General features: G+C 49.6%; 1 protein-coding gene across 4 annotated transcripts in view; it reads right to left on the bottom strand.

Annotated features, from left to right (window-relative positions):
• Positions 1-25,508, bottom strand: part of TTC28 (tetratricopeptide repeat domain 28) — a 109,624-nt gene that overhangs the window by 7,526 nt on the left and 76,590 nt on the right. For 3 of the 4 annotated variants that reach the window (XM_038152833.1, XM_038152835.1, XM_038152836.1), the window contains 15 exons: positions 24,972-25,479; positions 20,982-22,323; positions 20,114-20,637; positions 18,448-18,557; positions 18,136-18,265; positions 17,515-17,733; positions 15,433-15,598; positions 12,612-12,752; positions 8,471-8,615; positions 7,402-7,581; positions 5,680-6,400; positions 3,873-3,997; positions 2,580-2,811; positions 2,087-2,163; positions 9-32 (listed from right to left, as the gene is read on the bottom strand). In XM_038152833.1, the coding sequence (XP_038008761.1) occupies positions 9-32; positions 2,087-2,163; positions 2,580-2,811; positions 3,873-3,997; positions 5,680-6,400; positions 7,402-7,581; positions 8,471-8,615; positions 12,612-12,752; positions 15,433-15,598; positions 17,515-17,733; positions 18,136-18,265; positions 18,448-18,557; positions 20,114-20,637; positions 20,982-22,323; positions 24,972-25,479 (4,644 nt within the window). The remainder of the gene's footprint in view (positions 1-8; positions 33-2,086; positions 2,164-2,579; positions 2,812-3,872; positions 3,998-5,679; positions 6,401-7,401; positions 7,582-8,470; positions 8,616-12,611; positions 12,753-15,432; positions 15,599-17,514; positions 17,734-18,135; positions 18,266-18,447; positions 18,558-20,113; positions 20,638-20,981; positions 22,324-24,971; positions 25,480-25,508) is intronic. The other variant, XM_038152834.1, reaches the window with a different exon arrangement.

Raw genomic sequence — 25,508 nt, 5'->3', positions numbered from 1 at the left:
ATACTCACCATTCCCACCACATTTTTAACAGCCTTCGGGCAGCAGGCAACAAGAAAGGAAAAGAGGAGAAAAGAACATGGGTTACTCTGTGCTACAAAGTGCCTGTGCTGAGGAACCTTGCAGGGACGCATCCATGAGCCAGCACCCTGACTTCAAGATGCTCTGTCCAGAGAAAGAAGGGAGCAATGGGAATGGCCTGAGCTGGGAATCCAACAGCATGGGAACAGGCAGCTGGAATCTGGGAGTGCCCAGCTCATGACAGCTCCGACACTTAGCAGGCAGACACAGGCCAACCCACACTCTGGCAGGAGGCTGAACATAAAACAGCCCTTCTCTTGCTTCCTCTGGGACACAGAACTGGCGCTTAGTGCAGGCAGAGATCCCTAACCTTTCCTTGCACATGCAGTAGTCCAAAGTTCTGTCTTTTGTGGCTCCTGCCTTCACTTTTGCACTCAAAATGAGCATTTTCTATCCAGTGCAGCCGCTCAGGCTCCCACCTTGCTGCTTCACTAATGCCAATAGCACTCACTCCCCTGTGATGCTGGTCACCCACTCAGGAAAACCAACCAGCAGCACCCAGGGACTGAAATGTCTGACCTCCTGCTTCTGTCTGGAACAAAGTCTGCTTTCCTCTGGGACAGGTAGAGCCCAGCTGCTCACACCATGAACTGCCAAGAGGCAGGAGAGGAAAAAAGCAATAACTACAATGGAGGGGAGAGCTGTTGAAAACCAAAATCTAACAGGATAGACTGGTGCAAAAGGCAATTCTGCCAGGGGTCTGGGCTATGGAAGAAAACTTGCAATATCCCTGCCAGTATTTACTCTGTGGGGCAGCGAGGAAAGGGTGAGTGTGTCTTTTGTTACTGTGCACAGCCAGCTGAATGTTTTTCCTTGGGTAATTTAATTATCTGAGGCAGGGCAGCAATTATGAAGCCACCTCATTAGCACTCTAAGGCATTTTGAGCCATGGGAATGTTGTCCTGTCCTCCTCACACCCCTTGGAGCTGGCCTCCCTTGGGTGGCCATGAGGGGGATTACCCTGAAGTTAACCACACACATCTCAGGCACTGAGAGCCAAGGCAAGAGGCAAAACACCACCAAGGACACTGGTCACCAAGGGCACTGGAAACATCTCAAACTCTGCTGCAGATCCTAACAGGATCCTAACAGGAACCCTTTCCTTGGAGCAGACTCATCCCAGTGTGCTGCCAGAGCTGCTCAGCAGGTAATGCAGAGGCTGGGGCTCTTCTCTGGCTTTTTCTGCAGACTCCATGTGACTGAATGAATGGCAGCCTGACACCACACAGAAACAATCCCAGCTCCCCACCACAGTATTGCCTGGAATGTTTCTGCACGGGGAAAAGGGAAAGACAGTGAGATATAGGCCCATTCCCTGTGTGAGTGTGTCCAGGTACTAAAGCAGGCAAATGATGAAGAGAAACCTCATCAGAGGAGCACTAAGGATGGTAAGAACCATGGAATGGAAAGCAGCCAGGCTGGTGGCGCACAGAAAGGTCAGGTTAGGCTAGGCATGCTCCAGAGACAGGAGAGGGAAGAGTGTGGAGGAGGCTGAGGGGAGCAGGGAGAAGTCCCATCACCACAGGTAGCACTGCCCTTCTCCTTAAGACCAGAAATCCTTTCCCTGGAGCTGTGAGCACACACAGGAGCAGCACAGGCTCAGGGAGTTTTCTGACAGACCTTGCATTGTCCAAAGTCACCCATACCTCGAGACTTCAGTAAACAGAGTGGGCAATGAGCAGCCAACGTGGGCCTAGGCAGGATGGCCAAACAGCAACTGGGGGTCTGTTACTCAATTCCCCCACACTGCTGTAGGGATCATGCTTTCACTTGTCACTGAACAGGGAGCCCCAGGGCCATGCAGCTCAGTAACCCACCTGTATATTTTCCTTCTGGACACATACTTTCATTCACACAAAACAGGCAAGTTTAGAATTTCAACCCTCAAGTCTCCTAGCAAGCTCTGGATTGATAAACCAGGGCATCAACTGTTCTGCATATTTCTGAATTTACTGACCTGGGAAGAGCCATTTGGAACCTGGAACTGGAGGAAAACCTCCCAACTCACCCTGTTGATAAGCTGCTCTCCTGTTTCTGAAGCTGTGATAAGTTTACAAAGTGCCTGAAGTGCAGGGTTAGGCAAACCTGAAAAACATCAGCAGAAACATCTGTATCTGTTTCCTGACTGCAAGAAATGCAACAAGCCCCAACAGAAAACACACTTGGCTAATTGCTAAAACCTCTCCCCCACATCACTGGACAGCTCTGGAAGCAGCAGCAATTTCCAGAAAGCAAAAGGTCTTCCCACTTTGCATCTGATGACAGGTTTCCTGACTGAGAGCTGGGAGAGAGGAACAGTCACATCACGCTTACTCGACCCAGCAGCAAATGATTCTCATCTGTGGCAAAATTTTCAGTTAACATTTACTTTTAGAACTTCTTCCCAGTCCAGTACATTGATTTCATTGATGTAAAACATCCCTGTTTGACATGCTGACATCACAGAAAGGTGTGAAAGGCTGATGTCTGCCTGGCCAGGGCCCACAGCTGCCTCCTCTCACCTAGGAGGGACTGGATGGTGGTGCTGCACTGCTGCAGCCGGTCCCCAGGGTCCGAGGTTGGGAAGAACACTGCTGCTGGCAGGCCACTGGCTGGAGGGTCCAAGCGAAATCCCACTGCTGTGAGGAGAGCCTGCCAGCCTGGAATGCCACCAACTTTATTCTCCACACTCTGCTGGGAGGTGTACATGGAGTTGTGCTGCCCGTTCTGGATTCGCTGCAATGATTTCTCCACCTGCAGGGAAACGACAGAGCTTATTGTACAAGATGCTGTTACTGACTGCCTGTTTTTACACAGAGACACTGGAACAGCAGGCTGGGAGACAGCAAATCCAAGATTGATCCTGGCCTGTCTCACACAAGAGGACATTAGTGCCTTGGAAAGAAAAGCTCCAGTAACTCAGCTTTCACAGCTGCAACATCACAGTGATGAGTGTCAATATTCTCTGGGATGCTGGGAACAATAATGCCACAAGAAATGAAGTAGCAGTTTGTTTGGGATAGCTTCCTGGAAGCCTGGCAGCTGCATTTCTCCCTAAAGATGATTCACCTTGGGGTTCCAGGCTGCTTATTACCAGACAAAGAGCCTGCAGCCACAGAGCAAACAGGAAAGAGAGATGAGTGTCCACAAACCCCAGCAACTGGGAAGACCAGCAATATTCACAGGTTTCCATCATTCTATGGATACTTCACACTCCTGTGAGACCACAGATGATGCATTGGGAAGAAAAGTATTAGAAGTCATGAGTGATCACTCCAGCCACCTGGCAGTTGGCTCCAGTCCCACTGTTCCCCAGGACAGACTGGTGGCACAGATGGGGACAGAAGGGCCTCTTATCTTCCACATACACAGAGACAGCAGTGACTGTGCTCTGTGTTTCCATGACTGCCATGTTCGTAGCTATTTCCCTGTATAAACAATTAATCCCAATGCTTACCCCTTAAGCAGAAACCCAATTCAACAGCTAATGCAAACCAGATGGGTCTGGGGAGGATTCTGTCACAATACAATCTAAGATTTTGCTTACTTTGCCTCTTTTTACACTGAACACTTCCTTAGGTGTCCAAGTCTTTCCACACTGACCTGGAGTATTGCAAGAGGATACATCATAGCAGGGGAGGGAGGATGAAGGTGTATATATATATATATACATAATTTCAAGTGGGAGAGGCTGCACATCAGGGAGTGGCTGCTGTTCCACTCATGGCTCCACTCATGCCCTCAGGCGAGGGTGTCTCAGGACTGGGTGGGCTGTGGTGCCACTCGTGGCTGTGACAGTGCTTCCCTTCCCTTACCAGATGAAGCAGAACACGCAGAGCATCCCGGGCCCTTTCAGGGTGCTGCAGGATCTCAGTCAGGGCCTGTCCTACCAGTGAAGAAGGGCTGTTCAGCTTCATATCACTCCCAATAAGCATGAAGCCTGCAGGATTCAGAATGAGAGACGGTCAACCTCCTGCTGTTATGGAAAATGTTCAGACCAGACACAGATGTCCTCTGCCCTCAGACCAGTGAATGATGGTTCACTGTACCCTGCACAGGGACATTCTTTTCCCAGAACTTCTGCCCACTCCCTGCCCAGTCATGCAGACTGAACTTCCAGAAAGTTTCTAGATACTTCTTGCTGTCCCCTGCTATTAAATCAATAGCATCTTCCTGTCCAAGCAAGCAGAAAACCACTGGATTGCAGCTAAACTTGTCCAGGCATGCTCCAGGTCTCCTCTGCAGCCACAGAAATCAACACATGCCAGCAGTGGTCGTAAAACAGAACTCTGAACATGAAAAGTTTTCACTGTCCTGGTCAGAAACCTGTCCTGGCTCATGCCCCATTCAATGCCAGACTCCCCAGACGTCAGCACAAGGAGCTCTGTTTCCCTTCTCATTCCTGCAGTGAGGATGCAGCTGCTCCTGGCTCTGGTGCTCTGTCCAAGACTCAGTGCCAAGGGTCAGTGGTGGAAGTCAGGGATTGTGTGGGATGAACTTGCACAGTGCAATGGAAGGGGCAGCACTCAAGACAGCCTGAGCAGCTGAAAGCCTCTGCTTGCTGGCAGTGCCAAGCACTATGTCCACACTCTTTGTTTTCTGCCTAGGAAGTGGTCACTTTTGGGGCTTTTTAGTGCCCTTTTCTTTTGAGACAGAAAAATCTTGGAAAGAAAATAAAATCCCAACTGAAGTGTGGACCGTAACCTGAACTCAGCTCACAGCTGGTACTACCTGAACCACATCCTAATGCTGGACTCAACATGCCTGAAATCATTGTCAGCCTGACTCATTTTAACAAGTTCCCGCTCCTCCAGCCATATGCATTTCACACCAGAGCCATATTCACCACAGTTTCCTGAGCTAAATAACATGCTTCTGCTGCCTGTGCAAAAATCAATTTGGGGAATGCCTGCAGCTTTCAAAAACCAGGCCTCATGCCAAGAAGAAAAATTATGTTATCTGTACATATTCCTGTCACAGCACTGCTGAACTCCAAGACTTTGTCATTCCACATCTCAAGTACAGATCTAATTGAGAGGGAGCAAGCAGCAGCACTGCACAAGGAGCTGACACTGCTGAGACATTCCCAATGGAAGCAAGGGAAACCTTTCTCCTAAAAGGACCAAAGGAATAAGCCCTACAAGGTTTACGTCAGAAAAATCACAGCTACTTGCTGCTGCTGCTTCTAGCAGCACTTCTCCTGCCTCCTGTTGAAGTGTCACTAAGTTTTCCATTAAAAAGTCTGTATGTGTGCTCCAGCTGACTCCATCCCACAGACGCAGGAAGCGTGAGCCTGGAGATTTCAAACACAGAGAATGAGTTGTTGTACTGCATTTCATTTCTTTCCAGTCATGAAACACACTTCACCTCACAACTGCTTCTAATTATACCCAATCCATACCCACCTACTGTGCCCAGTGAAATGCTGACAAGTCCTGTGACACTGACATTCAGCCACACTCAGCTGAATCAGAGTCTGAGACACAGGGGCTGAATTCCGGGAAAGCACAGGGCACACGCTGCTCCCAATTACCTGCCAGCACTGCTCCTTGCTTAGCTCACATAGTTTGGCAGCTCCCTAGTTAGAAACCCCATCTGATTTGTCCAGAAGACTCTTCCTACCTGCCCAGTTGGCTGGATGGGAGAACTGCTTGCTGCTCTGCACGGTTTTCATCGCTTCTCCCAGGGCTGCGCTGGCTTTCATCCCGTTTAAGAGAGAGGAGTAGAAGGCGTGCACAAACATTTTGGAAGCAGCCACAGGAATGGGCCAGAGTGACACAAGGACACATTGAGCCCCAGCAGCCAGGAATGCTCTTGTCAAGCCAATGACTCCATCAGAAGTGACTTTGCTGTTGGACTCTTGGTAAGAGCCAAGAACCACCAGCTTGACAGGAAGACGCAGATCCAGCACATCAGCCGCCGTAAGCAGGAACTCCTGGAGAGGAGGGCAGTCCGAGATGCTCTCCACATCACTGGCATCATCCTGCATCCTAAGAGATTCTGGGATTGTGTAGGGGTTCCCAAAGGAGCTCTTGCTGCTGGCTGGGTTGCTGTCAGTGTTGGGTGTCAGGACCAAAGCAGCCAGTTTCCAGGAGACGTGGGTGGCAAAATGGACACACTCTGCCTGAGTGAGGGCACTCATGACTCTCTCTTTTGTTGATGAGCTGCCAACTAAGGGCTGGCAGCCAAGTAACTCAGATACCATATATGCTTCCTCTTCTGCAGAGGGCATAGGTCCCCACAGCCACCTGTCCATAACTGCAGAAGGGAGCTTGGGATTTCCTATCACAGCTGCCATTGAGGTAGAACTGGAGTAAGCAGGAGTATTCTTCCTCACATGGGACTAGACAGAGAAAGAGAAAGAGAAAATGGCATTCAAAGATCTGGTTTTTATGGTGCTGGAAATAAAATATCCTGTCCCTTTGGCTCTAAGCATAAGTCTGGTTGTCATAATTACAGGAAGACTGCATTTCTTTAGTTTCTTCTAACTATTCCAAGGAACACCTTTGTTTGAGTCTGGTCAAGACTTCTATCCCCAGATCACAGATACAGCCCAGGTCCCTTTGAGGATGCAGCAAAGCTAAAAACATAAAGAAGATTCCAGGTTCTCACATTACTGGAACACCACCTGCAATCACTCACTAAGTGGTTCCTCATACCTGTATTTTTCCAAGATCAGTGTCAGCACTGCCAGCAGCTGATGCTGAATGGAACAGCAGTAATGCTGACAAGATTCAGACCCTTCTGCTGTTCCACTGACTGTGCTTAACCCTGGGCAAACCAAGATGTGCCACAAAACACTGCCCAGCAAGAGCAAGTGTGATTTGGTGCATTCTCCCAGAGAGCTGGGCATTAGAAATGCTGCTGCCAAACCTCAGCATGAAGAGATACTTCTGCAGGATTCACCTGTGGGATTTGCTTTCCCTCATAGCTTTGGTGTCCTGAGACATCAGTGGTCTTCCCCACTCAGAATGCTAAAATGAAGGTGAACATACCAGCAATGTGACAGGACAGTCAGCTTGGCAAGGAAGCTCAGCACAGATCACAGACACCTACAGCTCTGCCATGTAGTTCCACAGCCAGCACATGCAATCCTTTAGAGGAGGATATCCAAATGATCCAATCCCCTCATCCTTCCTGGCATGCCTGGGGCTGTGATTGAGTGCTGCAGGAACTACATCAGAACCTACTTCAGAGCTGTGGTGCTCAGCATGCTCCTCAAACCCAGGGTGGCCTGTTTGTGGTTTCTGTTCTTGTGCCTGGCACAGCAGGACAGATCTGCTGCTCTGTGAGCATGGACCAGGACCTGCACCCACAGGAGAGGTTTCATGAGCAGTGTCAGACCTTGGAGCTGGGGTTCAGTGACTGGATGGACGGCACTGCAATGAGGCTGAAGCGCTCGTAGAGGTACTCGTTGGAGGAACTGCCCTTCAGGAGAGCAAAGGGAATGAGGTACAGTTCTCCCTCCAGAACCAGGACCAGCTGACGGTGGCGGCCAACAGGCCCACTGGAATGCATCAAACCCTGAAAAGAAACAAGAGGGAATTAGTTTGGCCCTTTGACTCCACCTGTGTCCCTGCCTGCACTTCCCAAGCATCAGGCTGTGCTCTGACCCTGTGTCAGTTTGGAAACACCCACATCAGAACCATGCTCTGTGTGACAGATGAGCACGTCCTGTGCAGCTGGACTGCTGCTCACCTGTGCCCAGCCAGTTCCACAGGAACAAGTGAGCACTGGGGGCACTGACCTGTCTGCTCTGGGTCATCACCCTGTCCTCAGCCCACGTGGGGCCCAGCCTCACCCTGGTACCCTGCAGCTCCTTCTGCTCCAGCCTGAAATCCTGGCTAACCCCAACCACCTATGCCTTGTCAGCATTGTCATCACCTTATCCTTTGTCAGAGAATAGTCTTTCTGATACTGAATTTCTAAAAAGCCATTTACTCTGAAGAGTGAACCATCTATAGACAGACTGTGTCCATGGCCTGCACTTCCAGACACTTGACACCATCATCAACCCAGAGTCACCAAAACATCTAACCAGGAAGCATCTCATGGATGGAAGTGAAGGAGAGAGATTAGTCAATAGGGAACATGCAGCTGGGCACAAAATGTGGCAACTGCTCCTGGTCTCATGTAACTGTGGAAATTTATGCATCTAGAGTATCATAAAAACAATTAGTTTTCACTCCAGGAAAGAGTAACTTCAAAGCACTACAATTTGCTCCAGCTTGAACACTGGCAACCCACAAAAAAAAAAAAAAAAAAGGACTAGATCCTTGTCTCTAGATGGTTGCTAAGACCCCTTCCACTCCAGACTGTTCTGTGAAAATACCACAATTCAGAAATCAGCCCCAAGCTGTCTGCTCTTGCTTTCCCACACTGAGAGGGTTTTGGTGTCTGTGCAAAGCCTTACTCCTTCCATGGGTCCTATCAGTAAGTCGTAGAGAGCTCGGAGTGGGGGTTTGGTGAAAGAAGTCTGCCTCCTTGGCAGTGATGATGTTCCATCCTTAACAGGAGACATGGTATTGCTGAACAGGCTGGTCATGCTCTGACAGCTCCTGTGGGCAAAAGCCAAGGCAGAGGTTAGCTGCAGGAATCTGAGCTGCCCTGTGGCTGTCCTGACTTCTGACAGTGACCCTGTCACCCAGGGGACTCTGCTCTGTAAGATGCCTCATGGGAGGACTTAGTCTCCCATTCAGCTTCACACCTCAGTGAGCAGTGACGTTAATGGCAGGATGAATCAGCTGCAGACAGCACAATGACATTGCCATGGAGTTTCTCTCCACACTCCAGTGCCTGAAGCGCTGTTCCCAGCTGCTCCTGCACACCTATGGGCAGCAGCTGTGTGCAGGCAGGCATGAGACCCGCTGACAACTGACCACAGCCACAGGAGGATCTGCTCTTGGGCTGTGCACCAACCGACCTGGTGATACCAGAGGAAATGTGACAACAGGAAAACCATGAGACATCAAGATTCTGCACTTCTGTCACTGCTGAGCAACACCTGGAGCCCATTTCTGATATTCCCACAGAGATCTGCACGTGATCTCCTGGCATGAGCAGCCACAAGTGTCTGCCCTGCAGAGGAAATGAAGTTGCCCCATTCTGGGCTCACTGGTCCAGTGGCTGTGCTCCCCAGAAATGTTATCCTTGGCTTGAGATACTTTATGTGGAAAGAGTAACTTTCCAAAACATCTTAGCAGGTGGATCTGAAAGGAAAGGTAGAGAGGCCTGGGACATAACCCAGCCATTTCTGACACATACCAACACACAGACTCAGAAATTGCATTTTCCCCTCTCTTTCTCTCCTCAGCTGCTGCAACCAGCCTTCTGACCCAGCTCACATCATGCCTAAAACCTACAGCTCTCTGAAGAAAAAAAATGCTCTTACCACCCACAAGGAATTTCCATCTTACGGGCACACAGGAATAACCTCAGAATGCCAACAGAAACCTGGTGTCTGACTGCCCATGCTCTCCAACCCAGAGATTCCAGTGACAGTACGAGTACGCTGCTCCTGCTGCTGCTCAGAGCTGCTGGAAACTCGTCTGGGGATTTGTGCAGCAGGGGATCAGCACAGGCTTGGTGCTGTGTGCTCCCTTCACATCCATGTGCCTCACTTCACTGCAGCACCTGACTGCAGGGTTCAGCTTTATGAAGCACAGATTTTAACATCAGATCAGGAAAGAAAATCTGTGCAGGGATATCCAGTGGTCTCCAGAACCCTGTGCCCTGATCCTCCCAGATCAGGCAGGATTGTTGCCATCAGGCAGCACTTGCCAGCCCCACAGCCCATGAGCAGCCATGGTCACACACTCATTTACTGCAGGGAATAGGGGCTTCATTACTCCAATCAGCAAAGCCCTCTTGCATCCTGTATTTTGCAGCCAAGCAGCTCTGGATTTATTTCTTCACCACTCAGATTGCTTTTTATGAGAACTAAACCAAGGAAGCACCATAAATCTCTCACATCTCCTGCCTCTCTCTGTGTGTGTGTGTGTGTGTGTACACAAAGAGTGAGAAAATCCACAGGGAAGGATGGACAGATCTCTTGTGGCAAGTGGAGCAGACCGGGAGCCCTGGCCAGCCCATCCTTTCCTCCCAAAGAAGCCAACAAAAGGCTCCAGGTGCACTGATGATTTCCACCTTGCTCTTGCAACGCAGAGGATCCCCTGATGTCTGAACAGTGAAATCTCTCATTTGGAAGCCTCTGCTCAGACTCTGCAGTGCTGCTGATTTATAACCCTTTGTACAGGCAGCCTAGCCTGCAGCAAGCAGAGAAACAGCACAAACAGCCAGGGCTCAGCTCTGCTCCCTGCCTTTGTCTTGGGGATGCAGGAACAAAGCAAAGCCTCAGAGAACAGGGTCAGACTGACCTGGCTGACCAGCAGCCTCACAGGTGCTGGCTCTGCCTGCTGAGGATGAGTGGCTGGGCCCAGGCAGAAGGAGGAGTTCATCCCAGAACCAGCACAGAGCTGCTCCTGCCTTAGCACTAATTAGGATTTTGGACAAGTCAAATACTCCCCATGGCCAAGCACAGCCATTGGGAGGGGGCTGGAAGTCAGGCTGGTGCTGCAGGGGTCTGGCAGCCTCGGGAAGCTGGATACCCATCAAGCCTTCCCCAGAGAGACTCTTCTTAAAGATGCAGCCCTAAATCCACATTCATGGCCTTGACACACACACCGTACAGAGCTGCAGTAAGCTCCAGAAAGCAGCCAGATCTGAGCTCCCTGAGGATCATTTCAAGGATCCACAAGTATCTCCAGAACCCACCAGTGGTGGCAAAAAACCCACAGCCCACCCAGCACTCTCTGCCAGGGTGGTCTGCATGTCAGCAGCTGCAGCACTGCATCCTGGATGGCAGAGAACCACCAGAGAAGGGACCCCAGCCACCGCTGTCCCATCTGCCTGGGCTGTCCCCATCCCTCTGCTCTGGAGAGGGCCAGCTGTATGGTTCTCCAGGGCAAGCTGTCAGGCCCTGAGGGCAGTAATAGGCTCCAATGATCCTGATCAGCTTGCCCTACCTAAGCAGCAGAGGAAATAGAAGCTGCAAGAAGACACGATCCACTGTGGCTGTCTTGGTGGCTGTACCAGTGGCATCCTCAGCTCAAACAGCCATTGCCCAGTCCTGAGATCACCACCGTGTTCCTTCAGTGCTTCTTTCTCCTCCAAAGTCCAGTTCCTCTCAGAAGTTCTCTAAGTGAACTGCCAACCCTCCAAGTTTCCTTTTCTAAGCAGAACTGAGAAAAAAAATCCTACTATTCTCTGCTTAAAAGCACCTACCCTGAATTCAGGGCTCAGCAAGCCAGCTGCAAACAGATGTGACAGTGCTAGCTCCATCCCCAGGTCCCCCTGCACAGGCAAAAGGAGAGGGGCAGGCAGGGAGGCCATCCAGCAGTATCTCCTTATTTTTTCACCTCAGTGCTCATTGCAGGAACATCACAGACACGGCTGCTTCTAATGCTTCCCCTGCTTCTCTTCTGAGGGTGCTTTTAGTTAAATACCCAGGATGCCCCATCCCTGGGCTGCTCCCAAGAGCTGCAAACTACTTACTTGACAAGACACCTGAGCTAAGCTCCTAGGTCTGGATTCAAAGTAATGTATGTTGCTCCTGTGAAGCAGAAAGACAGATGTGGCATGGTTGGCCACTGCAGTGTTCCTGAAGATGAGCATTCCCTGGAACAGAATCACATCCTACTTCCCCCTGTAATCAGAAGGACAATCTCCTCTCTTTCTAAGCCTGATAAATTAGCAAAACATCTCAGCAGTTCTGGGGATCTGCCTGTGTGATCCAAAACTAGCAAGTACTCATAGTCCTTCATCAGTGCAGCAGCTTGAACAGATATGCTCGTGGATTCTGAAAAGAAAACCAGGCCAGTTGCTGGTGCCAGCAGGCAGCTCCCAGTTCTGTGGGGATGCTGTAACAGTTCACAAGCTCCTATGGTGGCTCACAACACTCCAGGCTGATCACATTTTCTTTTCCAGCTGAGAAAGGCCTAGGGTATCCTGTGCTCATAAACCACAATCGAGCACAGATCCAGTCAGAAACCCTGGGTTGCATCACGCAGCCACACTGGAAAAATTCTGTCCTCAATTTTCTTTCCAAATGGTTGCCCTAAGCCCTAATCAGCACAGTCATGTGAAAGGCTGAGAACAAGTTTTAAGAGGCAGAAAATAAGTGGAGATTTGCAGCTAGTACAATCCTGTAACTCTGGAAATGCAGCATATTCCCACCTAATTGGTACAACACTTGAGAGCAACAGAAACATGTATTTCTGTAACAAGTGTGCAGGAGAGAGCTCCAAGCTCTGCATCTCACACACAGCAGGGACAAAACAACTGCTTGGAGTCTCAAAATCAACACTTGGCCAGGAGAAGAGCAAATTCAGAACAGCTGTTCCTCTGGACAGTCATCAGTTACAACAGGGACCAGTCCTTGCAGGCTCTCCCCTCGAGCACAGGCACTGGCTGCACCTAAACTTGCAGTTTAGAGAGAAGCCCATCACCAAGACATCTCCTGCTTGCTGATCCCCACAGCAGGGCTGCATTCTCACCTGTTCAATAGGTTGTTCCTGCTGACCATCCTCAGGAAGCCAGTTGGATCAGTCATTGAGTTCAGCTTGTTATTCATCTCCTCAAACTGCTGGTCCATGATATCCCCAGCCTCACTCTCTGTCTCGCTGCTAGCACAGGCTCTGGGGGAAATCAGGGGCATGAAGGGTCATTGATGCAAGAAGGAGCAACAGCTTGATGACAAATGCTCGGCCAGTCTGAGCAAAAATGTTTTTCAAACAGAAGCTCAACCGAACACTAATGCCAAATCTTCCCTGGCTTGCCTTTTGTCAGGCATATAAGACAGCCCCAGCCCCATTTCCTCCTCTCCAGGGATTCCTCAAGGTTTAGTGAGTGGCACATGCAGGTGGGAGTGCAGGACTCTTTCTGTGCACTGCAGGCAGGGATTTCTAAAGCTGCAGCACAATACTGAAAAGCTGAGTCTGCAGGAAACACCAGCTCAACCCTTATCTGCCTAAGAACACGTGTGAGCACATCCTTTCCAAATCTCCACAATTAACTTCAAGCTCCACATACTTCCTTCATATAGCAGAGGGAGCCGTGCTGCCACTCCTGTTATCCAAAGAGGGAAAGCACAGAAAGATTTACTCTATCAATGCCCCAAGTGCAGCAGCAATACAGAGAAACAGCCCAACAATTCTGAATTCCCAGTCTCCTGACATTAATATCTAAATTTTTCCCGTGCAGTTGGAGTGCTCATGGTGGGCTGGGTTGGGCTCAGTGAGCATTTTGCATGTGAATCATTCTCTCTATTTTGTACTTTTTTGTTAATGTTGTTGCTGTTACAGTTTGTTTCCTTGTCTTATTGCTGTTTCCAGTAAATTGTTCTTATCTCAGCCCATGATCTTCACCTTTTGTGCCTCCAGTTCTCTTCTCCAGCCACCAGAAGGAGGGAGAGAGGGGGCGAGGGAGTAGGCAAGCAGTATTGGGGTTTGGAGAGTCTCAGTGGGAGAACTAAACTGGGGAGTACCATTCCTAAACCACAACAATGGCACATCACAAACCTTGGATTTTGTACACTTAAGATAAACCTATGATGCTACCTGCTGAAGCCTCCTTGCATCTCATTTCTGTTTCTTTTTTGGGTTCCTGACAGCTTGAAGCCTCTCCTCAAGGGCATGTTTCCCAATAAAGAGCACAGGAATTAAATGAACACACAACCTGTACTAGTGCAGGCAACCATAGCTGCATCTCTGCTGCTGTATGGATCACGGATCTCTTGTAAGTGAATTTCCTGATCAATATGATTTATAACCTGCCAAGTCCTGACAAAAGCCAATCACTTCATGAACAGTGAAATGGGGACAGCTGAACCACAGACGGGGGATTAAAAAAACCAACATAAGGGAAAAAAGGAAGAAGAAAAGATTGTCAACAGCTTCTCCCTGCACATTTTTCCTCCAGCTGAGGCATGCTCAGCTCTGAGTCCTGGCACAGTTTGGAGTAACACTCACAGCTCCTTAAAGAGGCAAAAATCTTGAGTTCATGAACCCAAGAGAGCAGGTCACATGCTCTCCCCAAAGAGAGTGGAGTCTGTTCTGACACAAGTTCAAGCAGATTTTAAAATCCCTTACACTTCTTTTTTTTTTTTTTTTTTTTGCAAGAATGCATTACTTTGAGGATTAATTAGACCAGCTAAAAGAAGCCTTTCTAGCAGAACCTGAAGGCTGCAGTGTGGAACTGAACATGCTGTGCATCCTTTCCTCTCCAGAAAGTGTGAAGCCATGCTCTGGAGACTCAGCAGTACCTCTGACCCTGCTCACAGCAGCGTGGACACGAACTCTTCAACCTGAACCCCAGAGCACTCCAGCAAGCCAGGGACTGAGCAGTCAAGCTCCTTCACATGTGCTGTGCAGATTCACACCCTGCTGCTGGGGCAGAGCCTGGGGCTGGGACTGAGGCTGGCAGTTTCTGCTGGGGCCCTGGGGGCTGTGGAATCAGCAGGGCTGAGGGGAAGCACTTGAACCACACAGGGAAGAAGTTTCAAAGTAGAAAGTGATACTCACCCACGTGGAAGAGCCAAGATTTGTTTGCTTGATCCCATGTACATGATTTTGACATGAGGAAAGAACGTCTGCCTACGATTGTACCACACTGGTCCAAGGATCTTGGAGACAAGCATTAAACCCAGAATCCTTAACCAAAAACATACCCCTACCACTACCACAAAGTGAGGAAGAAGCCGACATCTCACCAAATTAAAAACTCATCCCAGAACCTGAAGACTGACGGACTGCCTTTGCCAGCAGGAGAATCTGTGCTGACAAACAGTTAATGAAACTAAAAACTGTATCTGCAAAACTGCTGCATGAGGCCCAACTGCAGATTTCAGTTATGGATCTTGTGTATCAGCATGTCTGCAGGGTAAGACTCAACAATCAACACGTGGGTTCTAAATTATTCACTCAGCTATAGCCACAAGCCGCTCTGAGGGGGTGGTTAGAATTCCTATGGTATTTGCAGTTTTTCAAAGCAAATCGTTGAAAGAGAATTAATTACACTGGAAACTGTAAGCAGGATGAAATCTGTCCATATGCAGTCAGATATGGCACCTGCCTCCTCATCCAGTCTCCAGATTCACACACAGCCTGTGGGTTTGGATCTTATTTGCATGTGCATAGAGTTGTTTGGCAGGAAAATAATCATGGTTACAAAAACAAAGCCGTTTTCTTTGTTGCTGCACTAAAAATTTGCCCCTTCTTTGACTCTCAGCTCTCAGACTTCTCAGCCAATTAGCTCATGCCAAAATACTATAAATGCAGGTGGGAGAGCAGGATGTTAGACCCCCTGACCCCAACTCACCTGGTGTAGTAGGAATCCACCCCCAGAGCCTCCCTCACGCTGGAGATGTGCTGCTCCAGTGCTGAGTTTGTCAGTGTCTGCAGGGCCACACTGTTGGCTTCATGGAAGTCCCCAGCATTTTCTGTCAGGCTGTCACCCAGATAATACTCATGGAATTTCAGAATTCCTGCAAGGCACCAGAATCAGGAGTTATTTCTGCAAGGCTACAACAGTGCTGCAAGCAGCTGTCTAAGAAGATGGCACTGCCTCAAGCATTTGGCATTTCCAGCATAACTGGGGCAAAGTGTTCTGTGCCAGGTCTCCACTGAACTTCTCCAGCATTTCCAGCCTTGTTTTTAAAATCTGGGTTTGTACTTTGCAGATAATGGCTCAAAGGCACAAAGGCAGAGGAGAGCTTTTACGAGATGCTCAGAATGCCTTTGCTATTGCAGCACTCACATAAATTATAAACCAGATCTTCCATACAAGCCCCTACTAGAGTAATTCACATTTCAATTGATGCACATGAAAAAATACCTATTAATAGCCTCTGAGAAAATTAACTGAACACACAAGGCTGAACAAGAGTGTTGTTACTACAGCAGAACCTCCTCACATCACACACAGTGATTTCACTCTATAAAAGGAAAGAAGATGGATTAAAGCACAGTGAATTATTAAAAGATAGCATTTCACAATGGGTAAACCAGATAAAGGCCACTTCCTGTTTTGCTGAGAATTCCATTGCTACTGCAGATAAAACCTTCCTGCTTTCAGACTGGTCTATTCTTCCTGAGATAATTAATTCTGCAGCCTGTGATCAACAGTAAAAGGCTGCTCTGGATGCCTTAGCAGCATGAATTATTACACAGAGTCAGAGAAGAGCAGAGGAACAAAGAATAAAGCAACTCCTCCTGCAGCAACAGCAGCAAAAACAGCAACAGCCAAGAGGTTCTGAGGGTTCCACATCAGTGGGACAAGGACCCTGGGCTGCCACTGAAGCTGCTCCCTTTGTGAATGAACAAGAACAGGCCACCATGGCTGGGCCAGAGTCACTACTGAAGGGCTCCCAGCAAAGTTTCTTGAGCAAAACACCACAGCCTGTACCCTTCCCATCACCTGACAGAACCTTCAAAGAGGCAGTCACAAACCATGGACTCAAACACTGCTTTTCTCCAAGACTCACTCTGGGAGGAGTCTGATCACGAACTCCAGTGGCAAATCCTACACTTGATCCATGTAATTTTAATAAGCTCAGCCTGATAGTGATACTATAGAATTACTGGCATTTTATTGTGCAAACTACAGGCCTGAAGAGCCAATTAGTGACTGGATGCACAGCAGGACAATTCCACCTTCACTCAGACATTGCAAAATGCTCACAAAAAGCGTCTCTTCCAACCACTGTCATCCCGTCTAAATCAGGCATGTGTGAGTGCTTCCTTCCCTTTCTGAAGCATTTTTCATGCAATCTAAATAGTCCTTTTTATCTCTCTAGCTTTGTCATGATGAAGGGCTGCAATTATTAAATTATATCCAGAAAGAACTTGTTAAAATTTACAGTCATCACTTTATTAGATAATGAATAACAGCTGTCTGCAAAAAGCAATCCTCTTCAAATTAATCCTCCTTGCTCCTCTGTGATAAGTGTTTCCACATTCATGTGAGGATCAGGCAGTTCAATGGCATATCAGGAAGTGGGGATGCCCTTCTGTTTTCTGCAATCCACTTCAGTGAATAAACGTCAAAAGCTTTTGGAAGAATAAAGCACAGAACTATAATTAAAGTAGGGATTCTTATGCACAGAAGATTCTCATAAAGCCAACATACTTGGAATTTCATTACTCTTCTGTTCTGCCCTGTGGGAAATATAGACAGATTGGGGGTTGAAAAATGAAAATATTAAACATTTCCATCTCCAGGTGAACATCAAAGTCCTGAATAAGCACTTCTGAGTCATTACTGCTGTGGCTATGCCATAGCTTTTAGTCTATTCAGCTTTAAGGTACTAGATGGAAATTATTCCCTCCTACACTCACTCTGGTCCCAAATTCATTCCTATTCTCCCTGTCCCCAGGCTCTTGCGTCCAAAAAAGAGCTCACCTGCCCCAGGAGCCAGCAGCCAGCTGTACAGATAACCTGCAGCCAGTGAGTAGTAGAGAACAAGTCCCCTCTGGCCATTCACAGTCTCCAGGACCTGGTCAAGGGTCACAGGAGAGTAGGGATCTGAGTCCTGCTGCCCAGTCTGACGTTCCACAAGCAGGTCAGCAAAAGCTCTCGTTCGTCCTCTCTCTGCTACTGCCAGTGCCTCGTCATGGTGACCTGAAAAGACAAAGCCATCTCTCACACCTGACACAAGTGTGGTCTGCAGTGTCACATTCATGGAACAGGGAGAGTTGCTATCCCAATCCCAACCTGGGAAAGCAGTGCCACCCAAAAGAGCAGTCTCTGCACTGGAACACAGTCTCGCAGAATAATTTGCTGCAGGCAATAATACAACGAGCCACAGAAAGGCAAATCAATGGAGGAAGCAAGGAAGAAGAACCAAAGGTGCCCCAAACCCAAAGAGAGACACCCATATTGCTGTCCTGAACAGAAATGCTGTGCTATATTGGACAACTGTGGAGCAAAGGACACATCAGGAACTGCCATCCCACAAGTCCAGCTGAACTCCTGGCATGAGCCAGGAGGAGTTCATCCTCAGCATCTGAAGGCATCTCTTACCCAGACTGACAAGAACTCGCTGCAGGGCCTGATAGGAGGATGTCTGCAGGTCGAAGAGTGACAGCTTGTAGTCCGTGCTCAGCTGCACCTCGTGGCGGATGGTCTCAAAGAGCGCGGAGGCGCGGTACAGCTGGAGGGAAACAGCCACAGTCAGCTCCTCATGGACACTACACAGCACTGCCGGGGAAAGCAGGGGGAGCCAGGGCCAGCATCCATCCCCTCAGGCTGGGGAGCTTGCCTCACACCCTCCCTGGGACACACCAGACTTTTTTTCCCCTGAGAACAGGAACCCCACGGGGCAGCACGGCGTACCTGGTGCTGGGACTCCTCCAGGTTGCCACTGGCCCAGAGCGAGAGGCCGAGGCCGTGACGGATTTTTGCTTCATCTTCTCTGCGACCCAGCTGCTCTGCCAGCCTCAGTCCTGAAAAGGAGTCAGAGTGAGAGAGTGCCAGAGGGGAGAAGGGGCTGTGGCCTCAGTCCCAGGGGGTTCCTGAGCAGGCAGAGACAGCTGTGGAGCTGCCAGCACTGGGACAGAAAGCGGGGCAGCACCAGTGGTGGGGTGGTGAGCAGGGCAGGGACAGCACCAGGATGACCATGGGCAGCTGCTGCCAGCCCTCACATCAGCACCAGCATGAGAGGTGACAGACACTTCCATGAACTGAGCCCTCCCTAAGTGAGGATAAGGCACCATCCTCTGAGACACTCAGTAAGCCCCTATCAAAAAGTTCAACTTTTAAACCCCAAAAGCCACACAAACAATCAAAATCACACTGAACTGTCAAACACTGCCAGAAAAGACACCTCTTGCCACATTCCTGGCTTGTTTCCCATCAGCTCTCCCTGGCCCTCTGGCAGGGCTCTGCATGGTTTATGTGCTGAGCCAGAGCAGAGGGCAGGGGCCTGGCTTGAACGACCTGGAGCTCACTTTACTTCCAGCAGCACATTCTGTGCTGTCCCCGCTGTCCCACACTCCAAACCTCTGCCTTGGTGGCCCCTGCTGACAACAGGGACACTCCTTTGAGGCACCTCGGGTTTCCCCAAGCCTGGGGAGCAGAGCCCTGGCTGTCACCACACAGCTCAGCAGCAGCCAGCATTCCCAGGCTATGCAGGAATTCTGCAGCACACCAGGAGAAGGAGCTGTGTTTCATTTCTCCCCTTCCAACAGCATACTGGAATCCTGCCAAGGTCAGTCTCATGAAAACCAAACTAACTGATGTAATACATCCTTCGGCCTCCAGCTTCATTCACTCCAGCTACATGGCTCATCTGCTGCATCAGAGCCCACAGTCTGATCAGCTGCTGCCTGCATGCTGCACCCCCTTGCAGCAGCACAGCTCCCAGGCCAGCACTGACCCAGCACTCAGCAGTGACAGGCAGCTCCTGGACACCTCAGGCTGAATTTCCCTCACCTCTATCAAACAGCAATTGTTTTCACTCAGACTTTAGAGGAACCCATCCACTTTGTCCCACTCCTAGGTGAACATGTAAGAAGAGCCAGCTGGCTACCAGGAAGGCATAAATGTCTCCTAACAGACCTCTCAGGATCAGAGAGATTCATCATAATCCTCTGTGGTTTCCCCAGAGCTAGATCCTGGTATGCAATGCCATTTATAGAGAAGGTTTACACCTTTGGGCACAAATAAGCTTTACAAAGAAACTCTGCTAAGTACAGTGTAGATTCATGTTCTGAGGCACCTAAAATTGATGCCCTGAGGAAGGCACAGATCATGCTTTGTCTAGAGGACACCTAGAAGGTTCCACCTGAGATGGCAGGATGGCCATAACAGCTCCACAGACAGCTACTCACACAAATGCTCAGCAGTAGCTGTGGATGTCTGCAAGAGCTTCTGCATCAAAGGCCACTGTCAAACACATCCTGTTCGAGCCATGTTCACAGTACCTCACCTCTCCCTGTCTTCAGGTCTCCCTTCCGCCCTTCTGACCCTACATGCTCTGTTGTGTAACTCAGCCTCTTACCTTCCTGCAGGTACATCACAGCCTGAGAGTAGTTCTGCAAAGCATGATGAGTCCTCCCCAGGCTGCTGTAAGACACAGTTTTGGCCACGAGGTCGTTCATTTGCGCCGCAATGCTGAGGTGCTGCTCCTGATAAACCACTGCCCTCTCGTAGGTGCCCAGGGACTCGTAGGTGAGGCCCAGGTTGCCGTAGGCGCGGCCCTGCCCGGCGGGGTTGTTGGTCTCCTCGGCGATCTGCAGGTCCAGCTGGTGGTACTGCAGGGCGGTCTCGTACTCGCCCATCTGCTGGTACACCCCGCCCAGGCCGCAGGCAGCGTCGCTCTCCAGGGCTCGGTCCTTCATCTCCCGGGCGATGTTCAGCTGCCGCTCCAGGCACGAGATGGCCTGCTCGTAGTTGCCCAGCTGGCTGTGCAGGCTCCCCAGCTCCCCGTAAGCCTGGGCTTTGTTAAATGCCTCCCCCAGCTCGTGTGCCACTACGAGCCTCTTCTCAAAGCACACCAGAGCCTGCTGTAAACTTCCCATAGCCCTACAAGGGAAGAAAACAGCAGTGTTTATTTTGTTGATATTTCCTTGAGAGAAGGTGTTTTGCCATTTCCCCCGGAGGCCAGCTCAAACCTTCCAGTCAGAGGCTTTCCCCCAGGAGACATCCCCAGCACTTTTGAATCAACCTCCTTCTCCTCCTCTCTGGGCAATGTCATCAGTTTCATAATTTGAGCTGTCAGCAGAGTCCAGCATCCACAGGACTCTAATGCACTCCTGTGTCACATCACTGTGTGTGTGTGCCGAGGCCCTCAAACACACCCCATCAGTATCACACTGCATTGACTGTACTTGTACTTCACTGACACCAGAACACGTGCAGCTCCTTACCTGTGCCCACTGCCCAAGCCTCGGTAGGCCTTTGCCTGATCTTGCATACGGTTCAAGCTTTGAGCCACAGACAGGTACTGTTCATAATACTTTATAGCTTCCTCAAAATCTCCCAGAGCCTCATAACAATCTCCCAGGTTCCCATACGCTCGGCCCCGATCTAATACGGATTCGTTCCCACTGAGCTGCTGCAGCATGGCCAGCTGCTGCTCAAAGTAGCCAATCGCCTCCTCCATGACATTCATGTTCATCTTGGTAATGCCCATGTTACCGTAGACCTGGGCTTCGATGCTGGGGTCCTTCAACTTCTGCCCCAGCTCCAGCTGTTCTTCGTAGCACTTGAAGGCCATGGTGTACTTCCCAAGTGACATATACACTGCAGCAAGGTGACCATGTGCTCTGCATTCACCCGACATATCCCCCAGCTCCTGGTACACCTCCAGCTCCTGCGTGTGGTAACCTAAAGCCTTGTCACACTTCTGTACCATCCTGTATGCAGAGCCCAGGGCTGCATAGGCATTGGCTTCCAGTCTCCTGTCTTTAACTTGATGGGCTAAGCTCAACTGCTGCTCATAAAATTTTATTGCACCATGTACATCTTTTTTACAGACAAAAATATCCCCCAAGTTCCCCAGAGCTCGGAATTTGGCCTGGGAATTGTTCAGAGACTGTGCCAGGGACAACAGGTACTTTTGACACTCCTCTGCTTTGCTGAAGTCCATCAAGGCTTTGAAGGCCAGGCCCAGGTTGCAATAGGCTTTGGCTTGGCTCAGCTTGTCATGAAGATCCTTTGCCAAGGCAAGATCCTGCTCGTAGTACTTAACAGCTTCCTCGTAGTTCCCGAGGCAATAATGGGCGTAGCCAAGGTTGTGGCAGACTTTCCCCTCGCCTTCCATGTCCTGCAGCTCTGGGGACAGGCGCAGGTACTGCTCATAGTACGGGGCTGCCTGCACGAACTCTCCTCGCGTGCAGTGGAAGTTGCCCAAATTGCTGAGGGCTCGCGCTTCGCTCTGGATGTCCCGCAGCTCCCGGGCGATGTTGAGATGATTTTGGTAGTGCTGCAGAGCACGGTCATGGGCACCCAGCGCCTGGTAAGCTACTGCCAAGTTGCCGTGCGTGGATGCCTGAGAAGCACGGTCGTTGACTTCCATGGAGATCTGCAGCTCCTGCCGGTGGTACTTGACGGCCTGGTCGTACATGCCCAGGGCGTTGTAGGCGTTGCCCATGTTGCCGTAGGCCCGGCCCTGGGCCGCGTAATCGCTCAGCTCCTGTGCTATGGACAGGTGGGTCTTGTGCAGCCGCAGCGCGGTGTCGTAGTCACCTTTCATCTGGTGAATGATTCCTGGAAAACAACAGAAACCAGCTCAACGAACACGGGGCCCTGTACAAAACCTCTGCAGCACACGAGGAGAAGGAGCTGTGTTTCGGTCCTGCACACCAGGATTGCCTGCAGCCCAGACTCTTCCCTGCCCTTTGTTCAGCCCTTCTGAACAAATTGCCTCCTTGCTTCTAACAGGGAAAGCCCAGGGAAAGTTTAGGTTTCATGTTATACAAAAGCACCCATTCACCACAACAACCAGACACAGTCTGGCCCTATAAAATTGCTGTTTATTTACAGAAGTGATACCTGGTAGCTCCAGAGCTCATACTCAACACACTGAGTGAGACAGCACTTGCAGTTGCTTTTCAATTTCAGTCAAATAATCTTGCATTTGTTATGAGACATGGGAACTCTGATTCTGCTGATGATACCACCTACACTTCAATTAAACTCTGTGCTAATAATGCCTGTGGCTACTCTGCAAACACCTGTGAACAAGCCTGGAGGTTTGGGAGCCACGGAAGGCGGCCCTGCAAATGTTTTTTGACATTAATTCCAAAAGCTTCAAGAGAAAATATCTGGCATCTTTGGGGAACATGATGAGCACACGAAAAGAGGTAGAGAAGTTCTCTTGGAGCTGGAAAGAGGCAGCACCGAGAGACTTTAAATTGTGTCCTATTAATAATGTGAACTGTCTTCTCTTCATCATAGTGGGAACCCTTAAAAGCTGCAGAGGCTGGAAAGCCTGGTCTCCACATGGAGCCTGAGTGTTTGGAAATACCAGATGCTTTGCAAAGGTTGAGAACCTGAGACTTCTGGTTAAACTCCACGTCTTGTGAAAGGCTGACAGCTTGTGCTTCATCCTCAGACCATCACCTCCTGCTCACCTCATCCCAGAGTGCAGAGTATCTCTCCGCAGAACACTGCAGCAGCTGGGCTCTGTTACAGTCCATGTCTGCCCTGCTTAACACTGGATCACACACTTAAGGGTGCTTTCCATCTGCATTAGGGAAATGCAACAGAAAATGTCTGTTGCTTCAGCAGAGAGGCCAACTCTAACATTCTGGCCCAGAAACACACATTTAGCTACATTTTTTTGCCTGTCAGCATGGTTATTTTGATGAGGTTTTGTTTTACATGTGGATCAGATGAAAGAGACAATTAAAACTTGACTTTTTGATTGGTACTGGATGCATTTTAAACAACAGTAATAGATTGTCCCAACAAGAACTGCATGTTCCCTTTCTCCAGCATAACTTAACTCTGACAGAGAAGACAAAAAATACAGCCAAATAACAGCTGAAACGTGAGACCCCGTGCTCAGACGCTAGGAGAACTATTCTAACACAGTGTGGAGTGGCTGAGTCAGCATACCAACTGAAAGTTATATTTAGGTCATAATCCAACACTGAAAAACATTCTCTGCTGCACCAGCCCATCTCTCACATCTCTGTGTCTCCCCAGGACTGCAGCCACAGGGTCCCCAAGACAAGGTCCCAAATTGGAGAAGAGATGGGGAATGCAGTTTGTGCTTTGCTGCTCATGCAAGGCCTCCTCTCCCAGCCCTCCTGCCTGTTGGGTGCTGTCACATTAACAGAAACCTTGTTCAGCCTCACTGCTCTCTCATGCTAAGCTGCCCACAAGCATTTTTGCATCACAAACCTATTTTGCCCCACGGATCTGCCTCCATTTTTGTAAAGGAGGAGATCTGCAACACTAATTAAAAAGCTGTGACTGTTTTGTTTTCTGCAGTTCCCCTTATCTTCTTCATTCAGCTCCTGAAGACTCAGCTACTAAGAGAAATTAAGTAATTCATCAAGCTCTTTTCAATTACCTGCTGTTGATAACATCAGAGTACAATTAGCATCTACAAATGAACCAAGTGCCAACTGCCAAGCAGAAACAGGAGCTGATTTACAGCGTGGGGCAGCCTGCAAGGGCTGGGATTCAGGGGCTGCCAACAAACACTTATTTTGATATCCCAGCACCAGCCCTGCTTTGCTGCTCCCAGCCAACTGAGAACACATCCCAAATAACAGCTGGAACATTGGCAGCACAACTGCCACAGCCATGGCAGAGATGGAAAAGCATCCTTGGTAACTCCCACATCTGGTGCTGTGAGGCAGCAGGAGAAACAGGCTTCACTTGAATGGAACTCAGCCTCTTCCAGCCTGCCAGCAGCATGCCAATGCTGCTCCTTAGGAGAATGCAAGACTCCTACACCCTAGTATTTCAATGAGTATATTTGGAAAACAAACTTAGTTAGGATTTGATCCACGTGTCTCTCAACTTGCAAGGCAGCAATATATCGACAGATCCTGCTGACAAGCTCCCAAAGAAATGGCCAGGTAACAAACCACATTGCTTCCTGCATTAGTGCAAGAATTACATTTATTCCTAACTCCTGAAGGGCTCCTCAAATGCATTTTATCTTTTCCCTTTTGCTGTGAGTTTGTGCTTTCTAGTGTTTTTCTAAGGAACTTAATAATTGAACACAGAATACAGTACAGCAGCACACAATCTGCCAAGGGCCTGTTTAATTTATTAAGGCAGCCTGGTGAAACTGGGGTGACTAAGAAGACAGTACACAGCAGATCTTGGGCATCCTGGCAGCAGCTCTGGTAGTCTCAGCAATCCATGACAAATTCTGCTCCACATCAGGGCCTTACCTAGATTGGAGGAGGCTCTGCCTTCAGCAGCTCGGTCCTGCAGGCTCTCAGCAATGTGCAACTGTTCTTCATGGTACTGCTTAGCCCTCTCCAGGTCTTGCATACATCTAGCTGCATGGCCCAGGCCAGCATAAGCTCGCATCTCAATGGCCTTCTCAGCCAGCTCCTGGGCCAGCTCCAGCACATAGTTGTGGTAGGACATGGCTTTGTCGAAGTTCCTGCGGTAGTGGTAAGCACTGCCCAGGTTGCTGTAGGCTCGAGCTTCCTCTCGCTTGTTCCCCAGCTCCTTGGCGATCTTCAGGTGCTGCTCGTGGCACTGCACTGCGTTTTCAAAGTCCCCCATTGCAATGTACACTGCTCCCATGTTGCCCAGCTCCCGTGCCTCGGAGAGCTCATCTTTGGACTGCTTGGCGAGGAGGACACACTGCTTGTGGCTAGCCAGGGCGTTGGGGTAGTCCCCGATGGCTGTGTAGACGTGGCCCAGACTGCTCAGTGCTGAGGATGCTGCCTGCAGGGGTAAGGGAGACAATGTAAGTA

Source organism: Motacilla alba, chromosome 15 (genome assembly GCF_015832195.1).
Source record: "Motacilla alba alba isolate MOTALB_02 chromosome 15, Motacilla_alba_V1.0_pri, whole genome shotgun sequence".
Taxonomy (NCBI): domain Eukaryota; kingdom Metazoa; phylum Chordata; class Aves; order Passeriformes; family Motacillidae; genus Motacilla; species Motacilla alba.
This window is presented reverse-complemented; position numbering and strand designations above follow the sequence as displayed.